General features: G+C 51.8%; 10 protein-coding genes across 10 annotated transcripts; 5 read left to right on the top strand and 5 right to left on the bottom strand.

The window, feature by feature from the left end:
• Positions 1–323: 323 nt before the first annotated feature.
• On the bottom strand, positions 324–1,432 carry Z519_10345 (uncharacterized protein; the record flags this gene model as incomplete). Its single annotated transcript, XM_016768062.1, has 2 exons — positions 324–1,080; positions 1,230–1,432. The coding sequence occupies 2 exons, from the start codon at positions 1,430–1,432 to the stop codon at positions 324–326; spliced, it is 960 nt and encodes a 319-aa protein (XP_016615530.1).
• A 1,094-nt stretch (positions 1,433–2,526) lies between these two features.
• Z519_10344 (dihydroorotase, homodimeric type) lies at positions 2,527–3,908 on the top strand (the record flags this gene model as incomplete). The annotated part of the gene is made up of 7 exons (XM_016768061.1): positions 2,527–2,583; positions 2,636–2,737; positions 2,785–2,863; positions 2,921–3,135; positions 3,187–3,244; positions 3,344–3,488; positions 3,551–3,908. The coding sequence occupies 7 exons, from the start codon at positions 2,527–2,529 to the stop codon at positions 3,906–3,908; spliced, it is 1,014 nt and encodes a 337-aa protein (XP_016615529.1).
• A 951-nt stretch (positions 3,909–4,859) lies between these two features.
• On the bottom strand, positions 4,860–6,031 carry Z519_10343 (uncharacterized protein; the record flags this gene model as incomplete). Its single annotated transcript, XM_016768060.1, has 2 exons — positions 4,860–5,907; positions 5,961–6,031. The coding sequence occupies 2 exons, from the start codon at positions 6,029–6,031 to the stop codon at positions 4,860–4,862; spliced, it is 1,119 nt and encodes a 372-aa protein (XP_016615528.1).
• Positions 6,032–6,659: 628 nt separating this feature from the next.
• Z519_10342 (translation initiation factor IF-2) lies at positions 6,660–10,049 on the bottom strand (the record flags this gene model as incomplete). Its single annotated transcript, XM_016768059.1, has 3 exons — positions 6,660–6,814; positions 6,866–9,965; positions 10,026–10,049. 3 exons carry the CDS (start codon positions 10,047–10,049, stop codon positions 6,660–6,662), a joined length of 3,279 nt encoding a protein of 1,092 aa, XP_016615527.1.
• Positions 10,050–10,595: 546 nt separating this feature from the next.
• Z519_10341 (uncharacterized protein) lies at positions 10,596–11,716 on the top strand (the record flags this gene model as incomplete). The annotated part of the gene is made up of 3 exons (XM_016768058.1): positions 10,596–10,710; positions 10,871–10,882; positions 10,947–11,716. The coding sequence occupies 3 exons, from the start codon at positions 10,596–10,598 to the stop codon at positions 11,714–11,716; spliced, it is 897 nt and encodes a 298-aa protein (XP_016615526.1).
• Positions 11,717–12,070: 354 nt separating this feature from the next.
• Z519_10340 (NADH-ubiquinone oxidoreductase 23 kDa subunit, mitochondrial) lies at positions 12,071–12,842 on the bottom strand (the record flags this gene model as incomplete). Its single annotated transcript, XM_016768057.1, has 2 exons — positions 12,071–12,467; positions 12,538–12,842. The coding sequence occupies 2 exons, from the start codon at positions 12,840–12,842 to the stop codon at positions 12,071–12,073; spliced, it is 702 nt and encodes a 233-aa protein (XP_016615525.1).
• Positions 12,843–13,146: 304 nt separating this feature from the next.
• On the top strand, positions 13,147–13,717 carry Z519_10339 (acyl carrier protein; the record flags this gene model as incomplete). Its single annotated transcript, XM_016768056.1, has 4 exons — positions 13,147–13,371; positions 13,421–13,438; positions 13,491–13,620; positions 13,671–13,717. 4 exons carry the CDS (start codon positions 13,147–13,149, stop codon positions 13,715–13,717), a joined length of 420 nt encoding a protein of 139 aa, XP_016615524.1.
• Positions 13,718–13,947: 230 nt separating this feature from the next.
• Z519_10338 (uncharacterized protein) lies at positions 13,948–15,479 on the bottom strand (the record flags this gene model as incomplete). The annotated part of the gene is made up of 2 exons (XM_016768055.1): positions 13,948–14,657; positions 14,762–15,479. 2 exons carry the CDS (start codon positions 15,477–15,479, stop codon positions 13,948–13,950), a joined length of 1,428 nt encoding a protein of 475 aa, XP_016615523.1.
• A 605-nt stretch (positions 15,480–16,084) lies between these two features.
• Positions 16,085–17,416, top strand: Z519_10337 (uncharacterized protein; the record flags this gene model as incomplete). The annotated part of the gene is made up of 1 exon (XM_016768054.1): positions 16,085–17,416. The coding sequence occupies one exon, from the start codon at positions 16,085–16,087 to the stop codon at positions 17,414–17,416; it is 1,332 nt and encodes a 443-aa protein (XP_016615522.1).
• Positions 17,417–18,604: 1,188 nt separating this feature from the next.
• Z519_10336 (uncharacterized protein) lies at positions 18,605–19,129 on the top strand (the record flags this gene model as incomplete). The annotated part of the gene is made up of 1 exon (XM_016768053.1): positions 18,605–19,129. One exon carries the CDS (start codon positions 18,605–18,607, stop codon positions 19,127–19,129), a length of 525 nt encoding a protein of 174 aa, XP_016615521.1.
• Positions 19,130–19,238: the final 109 nt, after the last annotated feature.

Below are 19,238 nucleotides of genomic sequence, written 5' to 3'. Positions count from 1 at the left end.
GGCTGATCATTTGGCGTACGGAAATGGTTGATCTATATATCAACCCTGCTTCCGTCAACTAAGATTTGCAATCTCATCAATCTTCACGAATGCGTCCCCCCCGAAAAAAACAAAAAAACCAAAATGAAAAAAACCGACCTTTTAGGAAGGAAGTGAAATAAGATCGCAGCCACTATATCATTATACCTCAGATTAGAAAGTCTCGTCAACCTAGATTCCCCAGTATGGAGGTCGATATTAGTTCAAGGTATTGCCTCGTATAGCAAATGTGCAACTCCCTGACCAGCAAGTTGATCTTTCGCAGGATCCAGTTCTTGACCTCCTCACAGCTGACAAAGAAGGCGCATATAAGAGGCAACTGAAGGAACTGCGCTCCCAGCGGCTTCAAGGTAGCTGAGTACTCGTAAGATATGCAAAATGTTTTGTGTTGCAGAATCAGTGGTGGAGAAGTCTGGTTCCTGCCGCTGATCGTCTTTGTGGCGGAGACAGGTCATGCAGACACCAATTATTAGTGACACGGTCCAGGACCAGGTATGGAAGACGGCACCTTCTGTGGTCTGGAATTGGAATGTCGTCGGGAATACCGGTTCGTCGATGTGCTGTGACGGAACCAATTCGAAGGCGAACTCGTTCTTTGGATCATCCTGCTCCCGAGACCCAGCGGAGAGGGAGGCAAGTCCATGTTGCAGCGACTTTGTATATTCTGTTACCTGGTCCATGCTAATGAGATGTGGAGAGGACCTCCAGCTTCGCAGTCTGACCAAAGACGGTATGCGGCCGAACAGTACAAGTAATCGGTCTACCATTGCGGATCCGAACTTCCCGCGCGTCTCCAGGTGGATATCTTGCCAGCCATGGCGAAGCAGGACGCAGTCTTCCTGCTGAAGCAGCCACTCTTCTCTGCCATCATCATCTAGTCGTGGAAAAGATATCGATGTTAGAATGCCGTTGAGGATATTTGCTTCGGAGGGCTCACCTCGTAGTACGCCATGAGAATGGTGGTGCAGACTGTCTCGGACGATATACCCAGAACCGGATGCTCGATCACTTCTTGTAAGGCCCGTGAGGCCTTCAGTCACTCTGAACTGGGTAGCACCTGACTTGCAAGGGAAGAGAGAGAGGACGAAGAGGAATTGGTGGTATCGAGTAACCGAGAATGACTCTCCAAGAGACAAGTCGGTGCTGCGTCCAGCGCGGGATTGTGACAAATGCGGGATGGAATTTCCGACATGAAGTTCCCCAGACACTGTAGCTGATAGTCCCTAGGAGTGGTTCTCTGTGCCTCTCCCATAGCGAAAGCAAGCCTGTCGGGCTCACGCGACTCTGGTGCGGCGTAATGTTTCGCTTGGGCTGGTGTCGCCGAGCGAGAGCGGACTAGTTGGAACTGCTGCACCATTCGGCCCTGCTCTACCTTCGCGGAGAGCACAATCATTTTCATTTGTAACGTAACTTCGCTTCGTGATTGCATTGGATGAATTGGCTGTTGGTAGTCGGACACATCGAATCTGGGACTCTCATTGCGGAAGTGGTATCGTGCCACATATACACATTCTCGGCCAGACTTCACGCAGCGAGCACAAACTGGATGGCCCTCATCGTACTATTTCAATGGTGGTTATTCCAAGGTCTGAGAATAGCCAAGGTAGGCCATGAACCTTTTACCTTAACCTTCTGACGCCTGCATTGTACACGCCCGTGACTTCTTCTGCTCAAAGCATATGTTGAGTCTTCTGCCTCCATTCCGCATAGCCAGCGTACGGGAAGTTAGCCTGATGCAGAAGAATCGAACGTGTGTGCCGTCGTTCAGGCCTCAAGAAAATCCACAAGATTTGAGGACAGTTAAGGCCCCTCCGCAGACTCGCTTAGGAGAGCGTTGGTAAATGCCCTGGGCATCCTCGACACCAGCGTATCAGTCAGCGACATCCGACACCACGTACCAGCGTGGAATTCTAGTCTGGCGCAGGAGCAGAAGCTATCATCGAGCAGAGAAAGAGGCGGGTCGTGTTTATGTGACTCCATGGAGGACATGAAGGATGCTCACAGGGCCATGGGACCTGTCCAACTACCTGATATACTGTTTGGTAAATTACACAGGGGTTTTTGGCGTAACGGTCCTTGCATGTCTTGGCTAGCCTGCCAGTCAAAGTTAAAAGCGGCGCTGGTCACGTGAGTTCCACGTGACCACGTCTTTTGGTCCCCACCGAGCCACCTGCCAAGACGTTTGCCCACTTGGGCAGTTTGCTGGTTTCCAAACGGGGTTTAGTGCAGAAAACTCCGACTCCCTCACCAGAGAGACCTGTAATATCCCTCCTGTACCAAGTAGGCAGAGAGCTTCAAGCTGCACACTTCTCATCATCCTGGTGATTTCTTCTCTGGATTTCCATCCAAAATGCGGCTAAGAGATGTACGACGTCTAGAATTACCGCCGTCGGCGGATATGCATGTTCATTTGCGGCAAGACCAAGTTAGTCCTCACCAGCCACCAACATAGGGTTAGACTGAAATGATTTCCCCTGCTTCCAGGTCATGGAATTAGTGGTTCCCCAGATTTTGAAGGGGGGAGTGGATACGGTCTTTGTCATGGTATGTAGATGGTCGAATGGCTCGCTCTCGCATTAGCTCAACTGGTATACAGCCAAACCTACAACCGCCCATCACAGGTATAGCCCAAGCTCTAGAATATCGGTGTCGTCTGCGGTCCATCGAACCTAGGGTCCATTATCTCATGTCACTCTACGTGGGTATTCTGTGGTTGCGAGGTTGCCACGGGGTTAACGATACCAGCTTCATCCCTCCATTACCCCCGAAGTAATCGCTGAGGCAGCAGCCGCAGGTATCACGGGAGTCAAAATGTATCCTCAAGGTAAGGCATCAATGACGAGGCTCCTTTCCTCCATGCTGGAGTATTAATACGTTTTAGGCGTGACCACAAATTCCGAGTCAGGTGTGCCAGCGGATTTTCTGAACGCCTATTCTCCCGTCTTCGCTGCTATGGAATACCACGATCTTGTACTTAATTTGCACGGAGAGTGGCCGGGACCTCTACCCAGCCACGATATTTCTCTCGAAGAAGCCTTCCTGCCGGAGCTTAAAAAGCTTCACCAGAAATTTCCACGTCTTCGATGTGTCCTCGAGGTGAGCAGATCATGATCATCAACTGTACAATACTATAATAACACGTTGCAGCACTGTTCCACCGCCGCGGCTCTAGATGCCGTACGGGCTTGCGGTCCATCAGTCGCTGGTTCGTTTCTCTCCGGCCGATCGTGATGACCTGATTTCCATGTCGTTCCAACCTTGCTTTCCTTTAGCTGCTCTTCTCCTAATTCCATGGATACTGCAGGAACGATAACGGCACATCACCTCTATCTGACGGGTGATCATAGTCAGACCGATCCTCTGGCTTTCTGTAAACCTATTCCAAAAAAGCCATCAGACCGAGATGCCCTGATCAAAGCGGTGTGTAGCGGCGACCCTAAATTCTTCTTGTGAGTTATCCCGCGTCCTTTAAGTATGATCTTTCTCTATTGACCTTGCCTGCCTCCTTCAGCGGTAGTGATAGCGCACCGCATCCGTTAGTGTCCAAGCAAAACCGCCAAGCAGTACCAGCGGGCGTGTTCACACAGCCCTTCGCTACTCAACTTGTGGTTCTAGCACTTGAAGAGGCAATTGAAAGGGGACTTCTTGGAGAAGATGAAGTCACACAGGACCGGCTTGAGCAGTTCCTGAGTCGATCTGGAAGGCTCTTCTACAAGCTGCCTGACCCTGCCACCGAAGGACGACCCAAGATCGTGCTCGAGAGAAAAGGCGAGACGATTCCCACGAGCATAAAGAGCGCCGATGGCACCGTTGAGATTGGGTTGTCAAAATCTACGGCTCCGGTTTTCAGTTTGAGCTGGCTTATGTAGAATCTCCTCTAATTACCTCAACAATGCCCTTGATAGTATGAGGCTGGCACAGGGCTGGCACGAGGCTCCAGTCGGCAGCGAGATGCTATTCCACACCGATAACAATATATATTACATTCAGCGACTGCCGTTCGACCTGTTCATCTTTCAGACAAGCCAGTGCCCTTACAATCCCTCAACCAGCCCCTATTGATAAGTTAGGGACTTCACGATCCACTCAACCCGGTCCTCCTAAAGAGTTTGGGCCTCTGTCTTCAAAGTCTACTCGACCAGGTCCTCCTGACAAATCGCGGCCTTCACAATCTACTCTACAAGGTATGAGAGAAAAACTCTATCTCGAACCAATAATTATCAAGAGGAACAGTAGAGGTGTTAGGGTGGCCAAGTTGCAACGCCCTCGACGATCTGGTTAAATCTGTCAGGTGTGGACGGGTTCTGTGACACCTCCTTATAAACTAGAGCTTCTATGATCGGGAACCCTAGACCACTATCTTGTCTTGCTATCCCTTGTGTAGTTGACAGAGGGGCCCGTCAGGCAAAGGCCCCCGCTGAAGGTCTTCAGAACGCCCCAGCTGACAAGCGCCCCGAGGCTATTTAAGTGTGTCTAGGCTACGGAATGCTTTGCGTCCCATATTGACAAGTGTCTGCAGACGGAGAGCTAGAGGGGTCTGTGCCAGTACATGTAATCAATCACATATAGATAGATATATAGAAATACAATTTTCTGTTCTCCCAAAGCTTCAATCAAGCCTGTGCGTAATGTAGCGAGACTGGTCCTGGGAGGGTTCTTCAACCAAGATAATCTCACCCTCCATTTACGACTAATGCAGTCACTCATCTATGCATTCAGCTCTAAACGGGCACGCAACTCTAACCCAACAACTATATACAGTCCTGTATGATACAAGTTAACCCTCCTTCCCTCCCTTCCTCTCTCTCTCTCTCCATGCACTATCGCGCAGTAACAGTGGTAGTCACGGTCTCGGTAACCGTAATCTGAGCTTGAGTGGGGTTGAGCGTCACTGGAACGACAGCCAACCCATCCGTTGCCGAAGTCGCTGTTGCACCAGAAGGCGATGCTGGAGATGAATCCACTGGTTTAGTGGTAGTTGATGTAATTGGGACTGTTTCAGCAGCTGGTTCGGGGGCGGGCGACAATGGTGAAGTAGTTGCGGCTGTCGCAGGTTCTGGAGGGATTGGGGTCATGGTGCTAGCAGCCGCGGTTGTCGATGGCAGCTTTTGTTGATCGGTGGTAGTAGTGCTGGCGGCGTTACCGTTCGCGTCTGGTGTGAGTGTCGTGTATCCAGCTATAGGACCAGTGAAGGTTGGGCTGAGAGTGACGAAGACAACTGTTACAGCTGCGGCAGGTTGTTGGTCTCCTTGATCTCCAGCTCCGGTACTCGACGCAGGAGGGGAAGCTTCTGCAACGGTGCCTGACGGGGTGGTCGACGTTGTTGCAATCCCAGCGCCAGAGACAGTAGTTGATGCAGTGACTTCTGCAGTAACGAATACAGTCTGGAAGACAGTTGTTTGGGCTTGCACGGTGACGGTTGAGGTCGATTGCTCTTGTGCACCGGTCTGCGCCGCGTTGGGTTGAATAGCGGTTCCAGAGCCCACTATTTCCGACGTATTATCTGAGGACCCCGAGCTGTTGGAAGTTGCGGGCTGTTCGGGGGCGGAGTTGTCTGTTGTTGAAGCGGTCGCCTCGCTAGATGCAACCGTCTGAGTGGCTACTTCGATCGTGGTTTGCGTCAGCAGGCTGAGCAGGCTGGTATTGTCTCCTCCCACGCCAACAGCAGGGACCGCTCCGTTTTCCGTTCCAGTCCCTGTCTGGGTCGCAAACGGGTTGGCGCTCGACTCTGTTTGCGTTGCGGCCGCTTTGTTCGCAGGATCTGTGGGAGCTTGTCGCCTCCTCGGCCGTCTATGGGTTACTGTGACTAGGTTGTCTACTACATAGCGTTTCTGTGGTTGATTCAATCTGCGTATTACATTGTCGGGCCTGCAAGGAAGTCAATATGCCAACGAATAAAGACAACGCGTGCGGGGACATACCTCCGAATTGGACCAGCCAAGATTGGTGTCAACAGAAAAAGGAGGGTAACTATGGAGATGACGGTATGCATAACTGTCCAGCAGTATCTCAAGCCAAGGTAATTGGGGTATTGAATGTGTAGTTGGTGGAGGAGAAGAATTAATCAAGCTGTTAGAATGACGCCTGCGTGCAGAGGAAATATTATATATGCGCGGAACTCCTCGGCTATGCAAACAGATACAGATGTATGAGAGAAGATTTGATGTGTGTGCAACGTGTTCCCAGATTCTTCGACAGACCTTTCTGAAGTATCATGATCCAGCGCGTAAACAAATTGGCGACTCCTCGAAGGCGGCCTCCCGGTGTCTAATCTGGTTCTATGTCTGTTCATTGAAACACGTTTCTTCTATGCTGTGAAACAAAAGTCGTGATCGCAACTCGTCTGTTTAGGAAGTGGCCTTTGTTTCTGACAAAGAACAGAGACCGGAATGGTTGGTGCTCAGCTGGTTGAAGATCTATGTTGGTGGGGCGGAGTTGGTGCCAAGACCGACTGAAGAGAGGTCATTGATTGGCTGGGAGTGCATGTGGAAAAGGGCGCCAGCCTTGCGGCCTTGTGCAGAGCCGCCAGCTCCACAGTTTTGTTTCATCTTTGCTTTTGTGGCCAGCTCCATATAGCTTCCTTCTGGAAAGAATCGTCCTGCCTAGACGGAGCACAGGCGCTAATGCAAGGCTCGCTTCTCGCTGATTTCTTCGAATGACTGGATCTGATCGCCCACTTCGAATGACTCCCAGTTCTCAAAGCCCATACCACATTCGGAGCCTTTTCGCATCTCTGTAACATCCTTCTTGATATTTTTAAATGAGTTAAGCATGCCTGGAGTTTCGTTAGTCGACCTGGCAACCTTGATCCTGGAACACAACTTACCAGTGTAAATCACCTCGCCTTTTCTCAAGACTCGGATCTTTTCCGAGCGGCGGATAGTCCCATTGGTCACTCGACAGCCGGCAATCTTCATTGTTCCTTTCTTGATTTTGATTTCAAAGATATCTCCAACCTCTGCTTCTCCCAAGACGCGCTGAGTCACAATTGGAGGCAATTCTGCGCTTACCTTCTCGGTGACATCGTCGGTGACCTTGTAGATAATGTTGTGGTCAAGAATCTGTATCCGGGCGGCCGCTGCGAGTTGTCGTATGTCATTATCGATGGGCTGATTGAATGAGATTGCATAAGCAACTTCGCCGGTCGCAGCCAGCATTTTGATGTCTGACTCGGTCAGGCCGCCCGTCCCGCTGTGAATAATGTTTGCCCGAATCTCGTTGTTGCCAATTCCACCAACAGCAGCAACCAAGGCTTCTGTGCTGCCTGCCACGTCGGCTTTGACGACGAAATGGACAAGTTGAGGGCCCGAAGACTCTTTCTCGATCCAACCTTCATTGTCCTTGGGACGCCTTTTGTATCCCATAGACAGGTATCCCTGCTCTTTCTCCCATTCGAGGACTTTGGTGCGAGCTACAGCTTCCTCTGCGCGTGTCGCGTTGATTGCCGTCATATTGTCCATCTCCCAAGCCGCTTCCTCGCGTTCTTTTCTCACTCCAACCGCCTCCTTTGCTCGTTGCTCATTTTCGGCCTGCAGCACCTCCAGGCCTGCCTCAGGGTCTTCTCCTCGCCAGCCATCAATTTGGACAGGTGTGCCCGGAGGTGCAGCATCAATCAATGCACCTGAATCATTTCGTAGGGTTCGAATACGAGCCCAGGTGGTACCAGCGACAATAAAGTCGCCCGGTCTCAAGGTTCCACGACGCACAAGAATGGTAGCAACACGACCCGTGGCGCCAACTTTACTTTCAATGATCCAGCCTTCCGCAGGTCCATCGGTTTCGGCGCGGAAGTCGGCAACGTCAGCTAAAGTGAGAATGGCTTCCTCCAAGTCTCCCATGCCCTTGCCTGTCTTTCCGCTCACTGGAATAGCTTGATACTCACCACCAAAGTCTTCCACAACGATCTCGTGTTGCATCAGATCTCGCTTGACTTGTTCAATGTCGGCTTCGGGTTTGTCAACCTTATTAATTGCCACAATAATTTGCACTCCAGCCTCTCGTGCGTGCTTGATGGCTTCTATTGTTTGGGCTTTGACGCTGTCGTCTGCAGCGACAACTAAAACAACAATGTCGGTCACAACGGCACCTCTTCGACGCATCTCCAAAAACGCAGCATGCCCAGGAGTGTCGAGAAATGTGATATTGCGTTCTGATCCGGGCATTGTGACGGAGAAAGCTCCGATGTGTTGAGTAATGCCTCCGTGCTCTGTAGCCACCACGTTCGCCTTCCTGAAGTAATCGAGAATAGTAGTCTTTCCGTGGTCAACGTGACCCATTATGGTGACAATTGGGGGTCGAGGCGGTAACACTGAGGAGTCTTCTGCTGGAGGGCGGGGGAAGATATCGCCAGTGTCATCAATGGTTTTGACAATCGCCTCAAAGCCGTAAATTTCTGCAAACATGGCGGATGTGCTGGAGTCCAGAACGTGATCGTACCTAGCACCCTCGAATCCCTCCTCTTCAAGCTTGTCAATGAAGTCCGATAGCCTCACTTTAAGTCCCTGTGCGAGCTTTTCAACACTTATGAACTCCGGCAAGATTATCTCTGGTCTTGCTGGCGTCTGCTGCTTCGCTTTTGCTTGCTTTCCCTTCTTTTTCCGCCTTGCTTTCCCTTCATCGGAAAATTCCTCGGCCAGATCTGGGTCAAAATGGAAGTCCAACGAACCTGCCCTGGAAATACCGCTCCTCCTCGCGGTAGGAAGTTTAACTTTTCGTGCAACCTGAACTGGCTCTTCATCCTCGATTTCGTAAAGTCGAGCTCTCCTGTCGGGGTCTTTGCTACCCACGAGCTTTCGCCTGCGCCTCTCGTCTTCCGCACCCTCTGGAAGCTCGGTCTCTACCAGTGTAGCAGGTTCTTCATCGGGAATGGCTGGCTCTTCCGACCCTTCAGGAACTCTCTTTACACGTCTGTCTCGACTCGTTCTTGAGTCGAGTGCTCGTTGGGGAGTACCAGCCGATCCAGGTCGCCAGACCGAGGTGTTGTCTCGAGCAACCCTAGCACCTTGGTCTCCGCCTGCCCCAGATCCCTGGGGGGGTCGCCTGGGGAAGTCTCGTCTCATGGGTCTCAGTGCTTGAGTCTCTCGGCTGACTCTCTCTGCAGGTGATCCAATTCCTGCCGCAGAACCTCTCGACCGCCGTGGCTCTCCAGATGTCGGATTCTCGGTCCCGCGGTACTTCAGAGCGTTACCTATCCTCGATAATGGCGAGGAGGCTCCAGGCTCTTTCTTAACTCCGTTGCGATTATCAATATTTCCCAATCCTGATTCTGCAGGTGGCTTCCGCTGATTCGAGTATCTGAAAAGTGGACGCTGGGACCCGGCGGGGGTCTCGCGCGGAGACATATTGTTCCTGCTACTTCTTTCGCCAGCAACGTTATTATTACAGTCTCTCCGACCCCTGCTCATCGGGGACCATTGCTCCTGGCGTTGTGAGTGCCCAAGGCGCGATCGTGAGTTGAGCGGAGGTTCATCGCGCGATCTTTCTCGGGGTTCCGATTGAATGCGGGAAAGGATCTCCGACACTGAGCCTCCACTCGTGGAGCCTAAGTGGCCGACTCGGGGTGAATCACTCGATGAAGAGAGAGGAGGGTGAGGAGGCGACGGCGGCGGAAAAAAAGGACTGGGGTCCGTATAGACCATTTCGGGTCTTTGTGGACGAGGACTCAAGCATATCGTACACTCCGACCTTGCAGGCTTGTTGATATGATTGCAGCGACATTTCCAGCCCAAAAGCTCTCTCACCGGCACCACTGGCGCAGGGAGATCATCGTCCTCTTCTTCTATACGGGCGGCTGCAGCTCCAGCCGGATGTTTTGATGGGGCAGCAGGCCTATAGAAGCGGCGCTGAAGTTGAAGCGGGTTGACATGTCGAGACTCGACAGCATATCGAAAGGCGCAGAAAAAGCAGATATCTTGACCCTGTAGGAGCTAACACCAACCAGTCAGTGTCTCGCAAAATGCGGAATGGAGAATAATTGTTGCACGTACCTTCTGCGTCACAGCCCTGCGCATGCTGAGTCGACGTTGCCTTACACGAGTCGATGATTTAGTCTCAGTACCGAGTTCACCAGGAGACACGGCGCATTGTCTTCGTATCTATAACTTTTTTTGGTGGCGGATCCCATTCGGGGGAAGCACAGGTTATCAAAGCGCAGACGCATACTGTGGCGCACAAACCACATCAAGCGCAATTCTAATTGACGACATGCTGTGGCACACCTCAATTTCACCAGCCTGCATTGGATTTGAGTGCCCAGTCCGCTGTACATGACCGACAAATATACACTGAATGCCATTCTGACTTGTATTTACCTTGTCGGACACCACAGCGAACATTCACCCCTTCAGCACAAATCGAGACCATAGAGCCAATCACGAATCAGCGGCCAAGGCCGCGACCTCGACGGAGTATCGACCGACGGAGGCTAGCGAATGGCGTGCCCAGTTGTGCCCTACGGGAAAAAGAATTCAATACTGAAATCGTACCTGTAGTTTCATATCTTGTCGAAATGAGGTGAGCCTCTGCTGAGGGGATCGACTGAGCAGAAGAATCAGAAGATGGCGGATAGCGCCGAAGCAATTGAGGCACATGAGGTTGGAAACACCAGCTGGGTGAGAACCGCCAAAGATCTGTTTGCCGGCGCTGCTGGTGGTGTCGCCCAGGTTCTGCTAGGTGAGTTTGGATGCGATTGATTTTGCTGTGGTCTTTATAACGACGCTTCGGGGATTGGAATATCCTTGCCAATTGCTTCAAAGAGGCGACTTTGATTGGCGAGTTCGGCAGCTCTGGCTGTGTTAGTTTTTCTCAACCATGCACTAACCTTCTATCCCAGGTCAACCATTCGGTAAGCTCTGAGGACTATAGCCTTTCCGCCTCTGCTCAGCAGTATCTCATGAATGGTTTCCTAGATATCGTCAAAGTCCGTCTTCAGACAACAACCACCTACCCCAGCGCCTTATCATGTGCATCATCAATCCTGCAGAACGAAGGACCGCTGGCGTTCTATAAAGGCACACTCACTCCTTTGATTGGCATTGGGGCTTGTGTCTCCGTCCAGTTTGGCGCCTTCCACTATGCTAGACGAGCATTCGAGGAACAAAACCTCCGCGCCAATCATCCAACAGATCTATCATACGGCCAATACTACCTGGCAGGAGCGTTTGCCGGTGTAACCAACTCTGTTCTCTCTGGCCCCATCGAACATGTGCGTATCCGTCTACAGACTCAACCGCACGGTGCTGCCCGCCTTTACAACGGACCCTTAGATTGTATAAAAAAGCTCTCCGCGCACGAAGGCGTCCTACGGGGCCTCTACCGTGGCCAAGCGGTCACACTATACCGAGAAGCACAAGCCTACGGTGTCTGGTTTCTCACCTTCGAATACCTGATGGCCCTAGACCAAAAACGCAACAACGTCCGCCGCGAAGATATTTCTTCTCCAAAAGTAGCCTTTTACGGGGGACTTGCTGGTGAAGCGCTGTGGATCGCCAGTTACCCCTTTGATGTGGTCAAGAGTAAGATGCAGAGCGACGGGTTTGGGAAGGAGCAAAGGTATAAGACCATGAGAGATTGCTTTGCGCAAACGTGGAAGGTCGACGGGATGAGAGGATTTTGGAAGGGTATCGGGCCGACATTGGTGAGGGCTATGCCTGTCAGTGCGGGTACATTTGCAGTGTAAGTTCTTCGTTCCTTTTCGTCAGAAGCGAACATCACAGTTAACACGAGTGTCCAGAGTTGAGTTGACGATGCGCGCGTTGGGATGATATATGGAACCGGGTTTTTGCCATGGAGACCGTGCGGTAGGAACACATCTTATAGCCATTCCAATTCCAGTTCAAGGCCGCTCAGCAGGCGCAGAGTTTGTCAAATTAGGCTATTTGAATAATGGAGAACCAAAGCACATGAAAACGGCCTCTGTTGGATAAACGCAATTTACGTGACTTTCGCTGCCAGGCCACTTTGCTCCTTCATGCTGTTTCACAGCTTATGTACAATTTGAGAATGAGCGCAACGAGCCTTTCCAGTAACACTTTTATCTGTAAGGTGCATCCGCTCTTGCCACAGCAGCCAATTCAGGCTCCCACTTATCCCCATTGGCGAGCAACTTCTCCTTGTTATACAGGAGCTCTTCGCGGTACTCTGTTGCGTACTCAGCATTGGGTGTCTCGACGATAGCATCAACCGGGCAGCTCTCCTGGCAGAGCCCGCAGTAAATGCACTTTGTCATATCAATGTCATAACGAGTAGTTCTTCTCGAGCCGTCTTCTCTTTCCTCGGCTTCAATTGTGATGGCTAGGGCGGGGCAGATGGCTTCGCAGAGCTTGCAGGCGATACATCTTTCCTCGCCAGAGGGATAGCGCCTCAATGCGTGCTCGCCTCGGAATCGTGGTGAGATAGGCCCTTTTTCGAACGGGTAGTAGATTGTATAACTGTAACCTCAATATCAGCTGAGCTCTCTCAAGTTATTTCAACCTCCGTCAACGGATTGCCGGGACATACGGTGGTCTGAAGAATTGTTCTAACACCACATACATTCCCCTCAGCATCTCGGTGAGAAGAAAATAATTGCTAGCTTTGTCCATCACCCCCTCGCCCTCATAGAATCTTTTTGGTCGTGGGAGTCTGTAGCCTTGCGGCGGGGGACCTGAAGGTAAGGCATTTCTGGGACTTGAAGAGTGAAATTGAGCTGTCGCAGCACGAAAGAAAGGCGATCGTTCGGCTTGTCGTAGGATGGCTGATGAAGCTGACAATGCTGACAATGGCCTGGCAACGAGCCGCGATGCTGGAAGAACTGACGACGCCATCGTCCGTACAAGTCGCAGTCTGGGATTGACGGTGTGTGGCGAGCGCAAGAGAAGAGACGTTGTACAGGATGTAATCGAGAGGAGGTCATTGATGCTGTAATATGATTGACAGCGATATGATTGGCTGCCTTCACGTGACCAACACAAGCTCTTCCCTCTCCGAAGCTTTCGCTGCAATCGTCTACCATCTCCATCCAGAAATTCAATCATTTGCCTACAACTAGTGAAGGCTTCTTCCCGCCTCCCCCCAGGATTGCTCTTCTCCTTTTACTTCTGTCCATCCCATTCAGTTCTCAAGGTCAAGATGATTCGGGCAGGCGCCGCAAGAGCGCTGTATGCAGCCACAAGGACACAGGTCCCCCGACAGTTACCTGCTTTCCGATCTCGACTCTCTACCTCCCTGCTACAGTCATCACGAGTTACTCCCTCCTTCGTTATTCCAAGCATACGATACTACTCAGCGCCTGCCGGCCTGTCGAAAGAGGAGGTGCAAGGAAGGATAATGGATCTTTTGAAGAACTTTGACAAAGTGCGCATCTACATCTGGACGTGGTCATTCAATTGCTAACTTCTCGCAGGTCACAGATGCAACAAAGGTAACTTGATCCTGTGACGTGAGTTTGGCCTTATCCTGACGCGTCACTTCAGATCAGCGGCACGGCACACTTTCAGAATGATCTTGGGTTGGACAGCTTGGATACGGTCGAGGTCGTGATGGCCATTGAGGAAGAGTTCAGCATTGAGATTCCGGACAAGGAGGCTGATGCGATTCACAGTGGTAAGTATATCAACTACACCTTTCTATGGATGCCGCTGATAGCCTCAAAGTCGACCAAGCAGTCACTTACATTTGCGCCCAACCCGATGCACACTGATGCGTGTTTGTTGGGCGCCAGGGGTCGTTGGTGTAGAAGCGGTTCAAGCATCACAAAAATATCAAAGCACTGTACATTTTCCAGTGGTGAGGAAATGGATTGTCCTTGTACTATCATCACAACAAGACTAGATCTATCTGATCTCCACGATGGTCTCTGAACAAATTTACCCGTTTCGATTCTCTTTCGATCTATATTTATATCTACCTGTCCAAACCCATCACTCTTGGTCAGACAATTCCAGCCCTTCTCAACTCGGCGACCTCAGCAGTGGCATATCCAAGCCCTCCCAAGACCTGCTCGGTATGCTCGCCCAACAGCGGTGGCTTCAGCCTCACATTCATTCGTGCTCCCTCAAACTTCACGGCGGGTCCAATCAACTTGAGAACCCCATCTCTTGCCGCTTCAAAATCCTCCACATCGAACACCATATTACGAGCTTGGGCTTGAGGATGCTCCAATGCCTCGACCACATCGTTAATCGCCCCATATGGCAATCCACTCCCTTCGAACACAACCATCCAATCATATTTCGTCTTTTCCCGGAACTTCTCCTGCAAAATCCGATTGATCTCCTCTCTATTCTCAACGCGCCCGTCGTTCGTGCTAAATCTCTCGTCTTCACCTAACCCAGCAATCCCCATGCGTCCACAAAAACCTTTCCACTGTCTGTTGTTATTCGCCGCCACGTACATCATCTTCTTGTCCTTCGTTTCAAACCCTCCATAGGGTACCAAGCTAGGATGTTCTAAACCTAGTCTCTTTCCTCTTCGCCTTCGCTCAGGACCTTTATCAAGGTCCAGATTCAGACTCGCCAATCCAACATTAATGAGCAGACTCAGGCTACTCTCAAACAGACTCCCGTTGATCAAGCAGCCTTTTCCAGTCCTGTCCCTCTGATACAAGGCGGCAAGGATAGCACCATGGGTATACAACCCCGCTACGAACCTTGGTTAGCCTACACCACCAATGTTGTTTTTGGGGGGGTTGTGACAATGAAGTTTGTTAGGAAAAGGAAACAGTCTGTGAGAAAGGGGATCATACTGCACAAGTCAGCCATTGCAACGCCAGGTTTTGACGGAGGCCCGCTCTCTTGGCCGGTGATATGCAACAACCCGGCCTCGGCCAGCGCAATAGCATCATAACCGGCTCTCTGCGCACTGGGGCCGGAGGGACCATACCCACTAACGGTGGCGTAGATCAATTTCTCGCCGGCATCACCGCCCAAGGCCGTCTTCAACTGCTCGTACCCCAAGCCCATGCTTTCCATCTTGCCGGGTAAAAAGTTGTGCACCACAACGTCGACGCCGCCCTCCCACTCTCTCGCGAGCCTCCTCACGATCTCACGCCCCCTCTCGTGCTTGAAGTTGACGGTCACGGACCTCTTGTTCCGGTTCACGGCCGCAAAGTACAGGCTCATCAGCTTGTACTGGTCCTTCCACTTCTGGGACTCGTTGTGCGTGCGCCATTGCCGCGTCTCGTCGCCGATCCCGGGCTGCTCGACCTTCAAGACCGACGCACCGTAGTCTGCGAGGATCTGCGTGCAGAAGGGCCCGGCAAGGACGCGCGTGAGGTCGAGGATCTTGAGGCCCTGGAGGGGGAGACGATTGGGTGGTTGTTTGTGGGAGGCTGACGTGCTGGGAGTAGTGAACAGTGATCTTCGTATAGGCAGCCATGACGTTGAAGAATAGTTTGTCCAGTTTCCAGAAGGGAGCTTTGCCAACGCCTGCCGTCGGAACAGACGTGCTGGTCTTATTGTCATTGTTGTGGCCGAACCATCGAATCCACAGAGGCACACACTCCACTCTTCTCTTTCCTTTTTTGTCCCTTCTCAGAAGACTTACTGGGGGAGACTAAGGTGAATTTTCAGGTGGTCACTGGACTGTCCCCTGCTCAACTCCTCTGCTGTTATGTACTGGCTTTTCCCTTTGAACACGAATGTGCGCATTGGGTGGGCTAACAGGAGGGCTTGGGGTAAGCAATATATGGACCGAGGCTGACGAGGCTGTATGCGGGGGTACACCTAAGTGACCTAGGCAGCCCCATGCAAGTACCTAGGTCAACTATCCGCACAAACAGCTCGTAAAGTAAGCCAGAGCACACAGGGTTTCCATCCTAGTGTCTAACTGCTGACAGAAGCTTGTACCGGCGAGACTCAGCAGCTGCGTTTTCGCCTAGTCCTGGGTGGTAGGGACCGACGAAGTAGTTCCCTCATCAATGCTTTTCTGACGTGGAATCCTATCTTTTTGTCAATCTGCATTGTTTTGACGAGGGCCGTGAGCACTCCGTTGAAAGTGACGAGGTGGGAGGTTTGAGAACAGAAGCTTGGAATATCTGGCACATGATACGTCGCTTCGATCTTTCGATATGGCTTCTAAAAGAGCGGTAACGAACCTACTTCACGGGATCGGAAGGAGGGTGAGGATAGGACCGCTACAGAAAGCATACTGCTCTCCACCACCACGCTCACCATCTTCGGCATTCTCCACAACCCACCGGGCTGCTGCTCGCGGTACGGAGTACCTTCAACTCCATGATCCGGATCTCACAGATTCCCAGCGGACGGTCCGCGAAGCTATAAGCAAAGTGTGCGCTAAATTTGGGGATGAATACTGGCTCACCGCCGACCGCGAACACCGCTTCCCCTCCGAGTTCCAACAGGCGATCGCCAAGGATGGCTGGCTAGGCATCTGCATGCCCTCTGAATACGGGGGAAGCGATTTAGGGATCGCAGAAGCCGCCGTAATGGTACAGACGATCGCGGAATCAGGGGCAGCATACGCGGGTGCGAGTGCCGTGCACATGAATATCTTTGGGCTGGAACCGGTGAGGAAGTTTGGGACGGAGGAGCAGAAGAAGAGGATGCTGGTGCCGTTAATCGAAGGGAGGGAGAGAGCGTGTTTCGGCGTCACGGAACCGAATACTGGCTTGGATACCTTGAGGCTGCAGTCGAGAGCCATCCAGGATGGGAACTTCTATCGTCTGAGCGGGCAGAAGATATGGATCTCCACAGCGCAGGTGGCGGAGAAGATTCTCATCCTCGTGAGGACGACCCCTCTTGAGGAAGTCAAAAAGCCCAGCCAAGGGTTAAGCTTGTTTTATACAGATCTTGATCGAAAACAGGTCGAAGTACAGGAGATCCCCAAGATGGGCAGGGCGGCGGTAGATTCCAACAGCCTGTTTTTCGACGGATGGAAGGTGCCGAAGGAGGATTTGATCGGAGAGGAAGGAAACGGTTTCAAGATGATCATGCATGGGATGAATGCCGAGAGAATATTGATCGCGGCCGAAGCACTGGGGACAGGGTTTGCCGCCTTGAGAAGGGCCGCGCTCTACGCCGGGGAACGGGTAGTGTTTGGGCGGGCGATTGGGCAGAATCAAGCTATTCAACACCCACTGGCGGAGAGCTGGATGGAGCTTGAAGCCGCCAGACTCATGATCTACCAGGCTGCAAGAATGTATGATGCAGGATACGAGACGGGAGAATATGCAAACGCGGCCAAATACTTGGCTGCCGAGGCGGCATTCCGCGCCTGTGAGAGAGCCGTCATGACACATGGTGGAATGGGGTATGCAAAGGAGTATCATGTTGAGAGGTATTTGAGGGAGATAATGATCCCACGGCTCGCACCTGTCAGTCGAGAGATGATCAAGAACTACATCGGACAAAGGGTGCTTGGGCTGCCTAAATCGTACTGAGACGGAGGGTAAAAGTCAGAAAGGGTAAAGTCGATGCATTTTGATCGACTTGGAGTTCCTCCCAAAGAGAAGTGCGCGTACCGTTCTCGTTTTCAATCCATATTCAGAAATGGATCAGCTTCCACAGTTCTGCCTTGCGGCTGTCCTCAGCTGCGCAGGGATATCAAAAGCAAAGGGGACACGGTGACGAAGAGACTTCCGCCCCGAAGCCAGATAATGTGCCCAGAGGCGAGCCACACTCCCTCGTCCAAGTGGACTCAGTCCAGCGATTCAAATGGTGAAGTTGATTGCCCATCTCTTCTTCTCGTCAGAGTGTTTCACGAGACTGGTTGTCGAATCAAATGAAGATCTCCACACTGGCCAAGTCAAGATAGGAGAAGCAGGGAGCCGGAAATACCCAAGAAACGTCATGGAGATCAGGCAGACTCGCACAAACTCACCAAATGCAGACGATGGTTGAGGCCCACAGAAGAGACGCTTCCATCATCCTGACGTTTCGGGGACATGGTGTCGTGCGGAGATGCATCAATGTGGATAGGCCAATTGCGCATCCTCTGATGCTGATTTTCATCGCTTCGAAGACGGTGAGCTTGTAAGAAGGAAGTGAGTTGCCCCTGGGCTCATGGGGAACTTGGAAGTTGGCAAGTGGCGAATCGGAGACTTTTGCTGGGTGCACAGCCTTGCACAGTGGTGTGCCTGCGCCTCGCTGCGCCACAACCAATCATCATCGATATCCCCGCCACTAGCCTTGTCAGTCTCCGTCTGCCCAAATCCCCCATCGCCTCTCCAGCCCAACACCCAACCATTCCCGTCATGATATGTCAATCGCTTCCATCATCTCGCGCGGATTCGGAAACATTCCAGAACATTTGATGATGAGAACTCTGATGGTCCGCGTGGTCCTTTCGGACGTTGGATGGAGAAGGACGTTAGGCCGACGAGTATTCTGACTGGATGTTGGACCTGGGGAATGCACGGCCCCCTTGCACACGTACGGGTTCCTCGCATTAGCGTTTCTTGTCGATCAAGGCATCAAGGGTAAGACAAAACTATATAAGTATACTGTCCCTCCTTCTTCGCCAGCTCGTTTCGTTCACCATCATCCAATCACCAAAACATCAGACAAGCAATCGCCACATCACAGTCAAACGCCTATCTGCCCACTTCATCACCAATACACCAACAACAATGTCGGGCCCTTACGATCAACATCTCGCCTTCTCCCAAAACTACGACTATAACAACCAATACCACAGCCAGAGTTCCTACCCCAGCGAGGGCTTCTCCGGATCATGTCAACCTCAAGCATATCAAAACTCTCAAAGTTACTACCCCGACACCCGCGCCTCTTCCTACGCCGACAACTCCTATCAACAAGGCGGCTCCAATACAGCGTACTACAACAACAGCACCAACCTGCAAGGCCCTGAAGCAGATCGCGGACTTCTAGGCGCCGCGGCCGGTGGCGCCGCAGGTGCCTTGGGTGGCCACAAGGTCGGTCATGGTGTTTTGGGAGCCTTGGGCGGAGCTATTCTTGGTTCCTTGACCGAGGACTACGCAAAGAAGCACAAGAAACACGGAAACAAGCCGGGCAAACATAACAAACATGGCCACGGTTATCGCGATAATGGCAGTGATGTGAGCACCAACGGCCAGAACTTTGCCTCTGGTGGTCTTGGGTCCGTGGCAAGCAGCTTTTTCAACAAGAAATAACACGGCAACGGATATGGCGTTTGCATAATGTGACGGTCTGTCTTGCATGAACAGGAGTTTGGGTATGGAGGAATTAAGGACATCGGCAAGCATGGATGGGCTCGGATCT

Source organism: Cladophialophora bantiana (assembly GCF_000835475.1).
Source record: "Cladophialophora bantiana CBS 173.52 unplaced genomic scaffold supercont1.18, whole genome shotgun sequence".
NCBI classification, from domain to species: Eukaryota; Fungi; Ascomycota; class Eurotiomycetes; order Chaetothyriales; family Herpotrichiellaceae; genus Cladophialophora; species Cladophialophora bantiana.
This window is presented reverse-complemented; position numbering and strand designations above follow the sequence as displayed.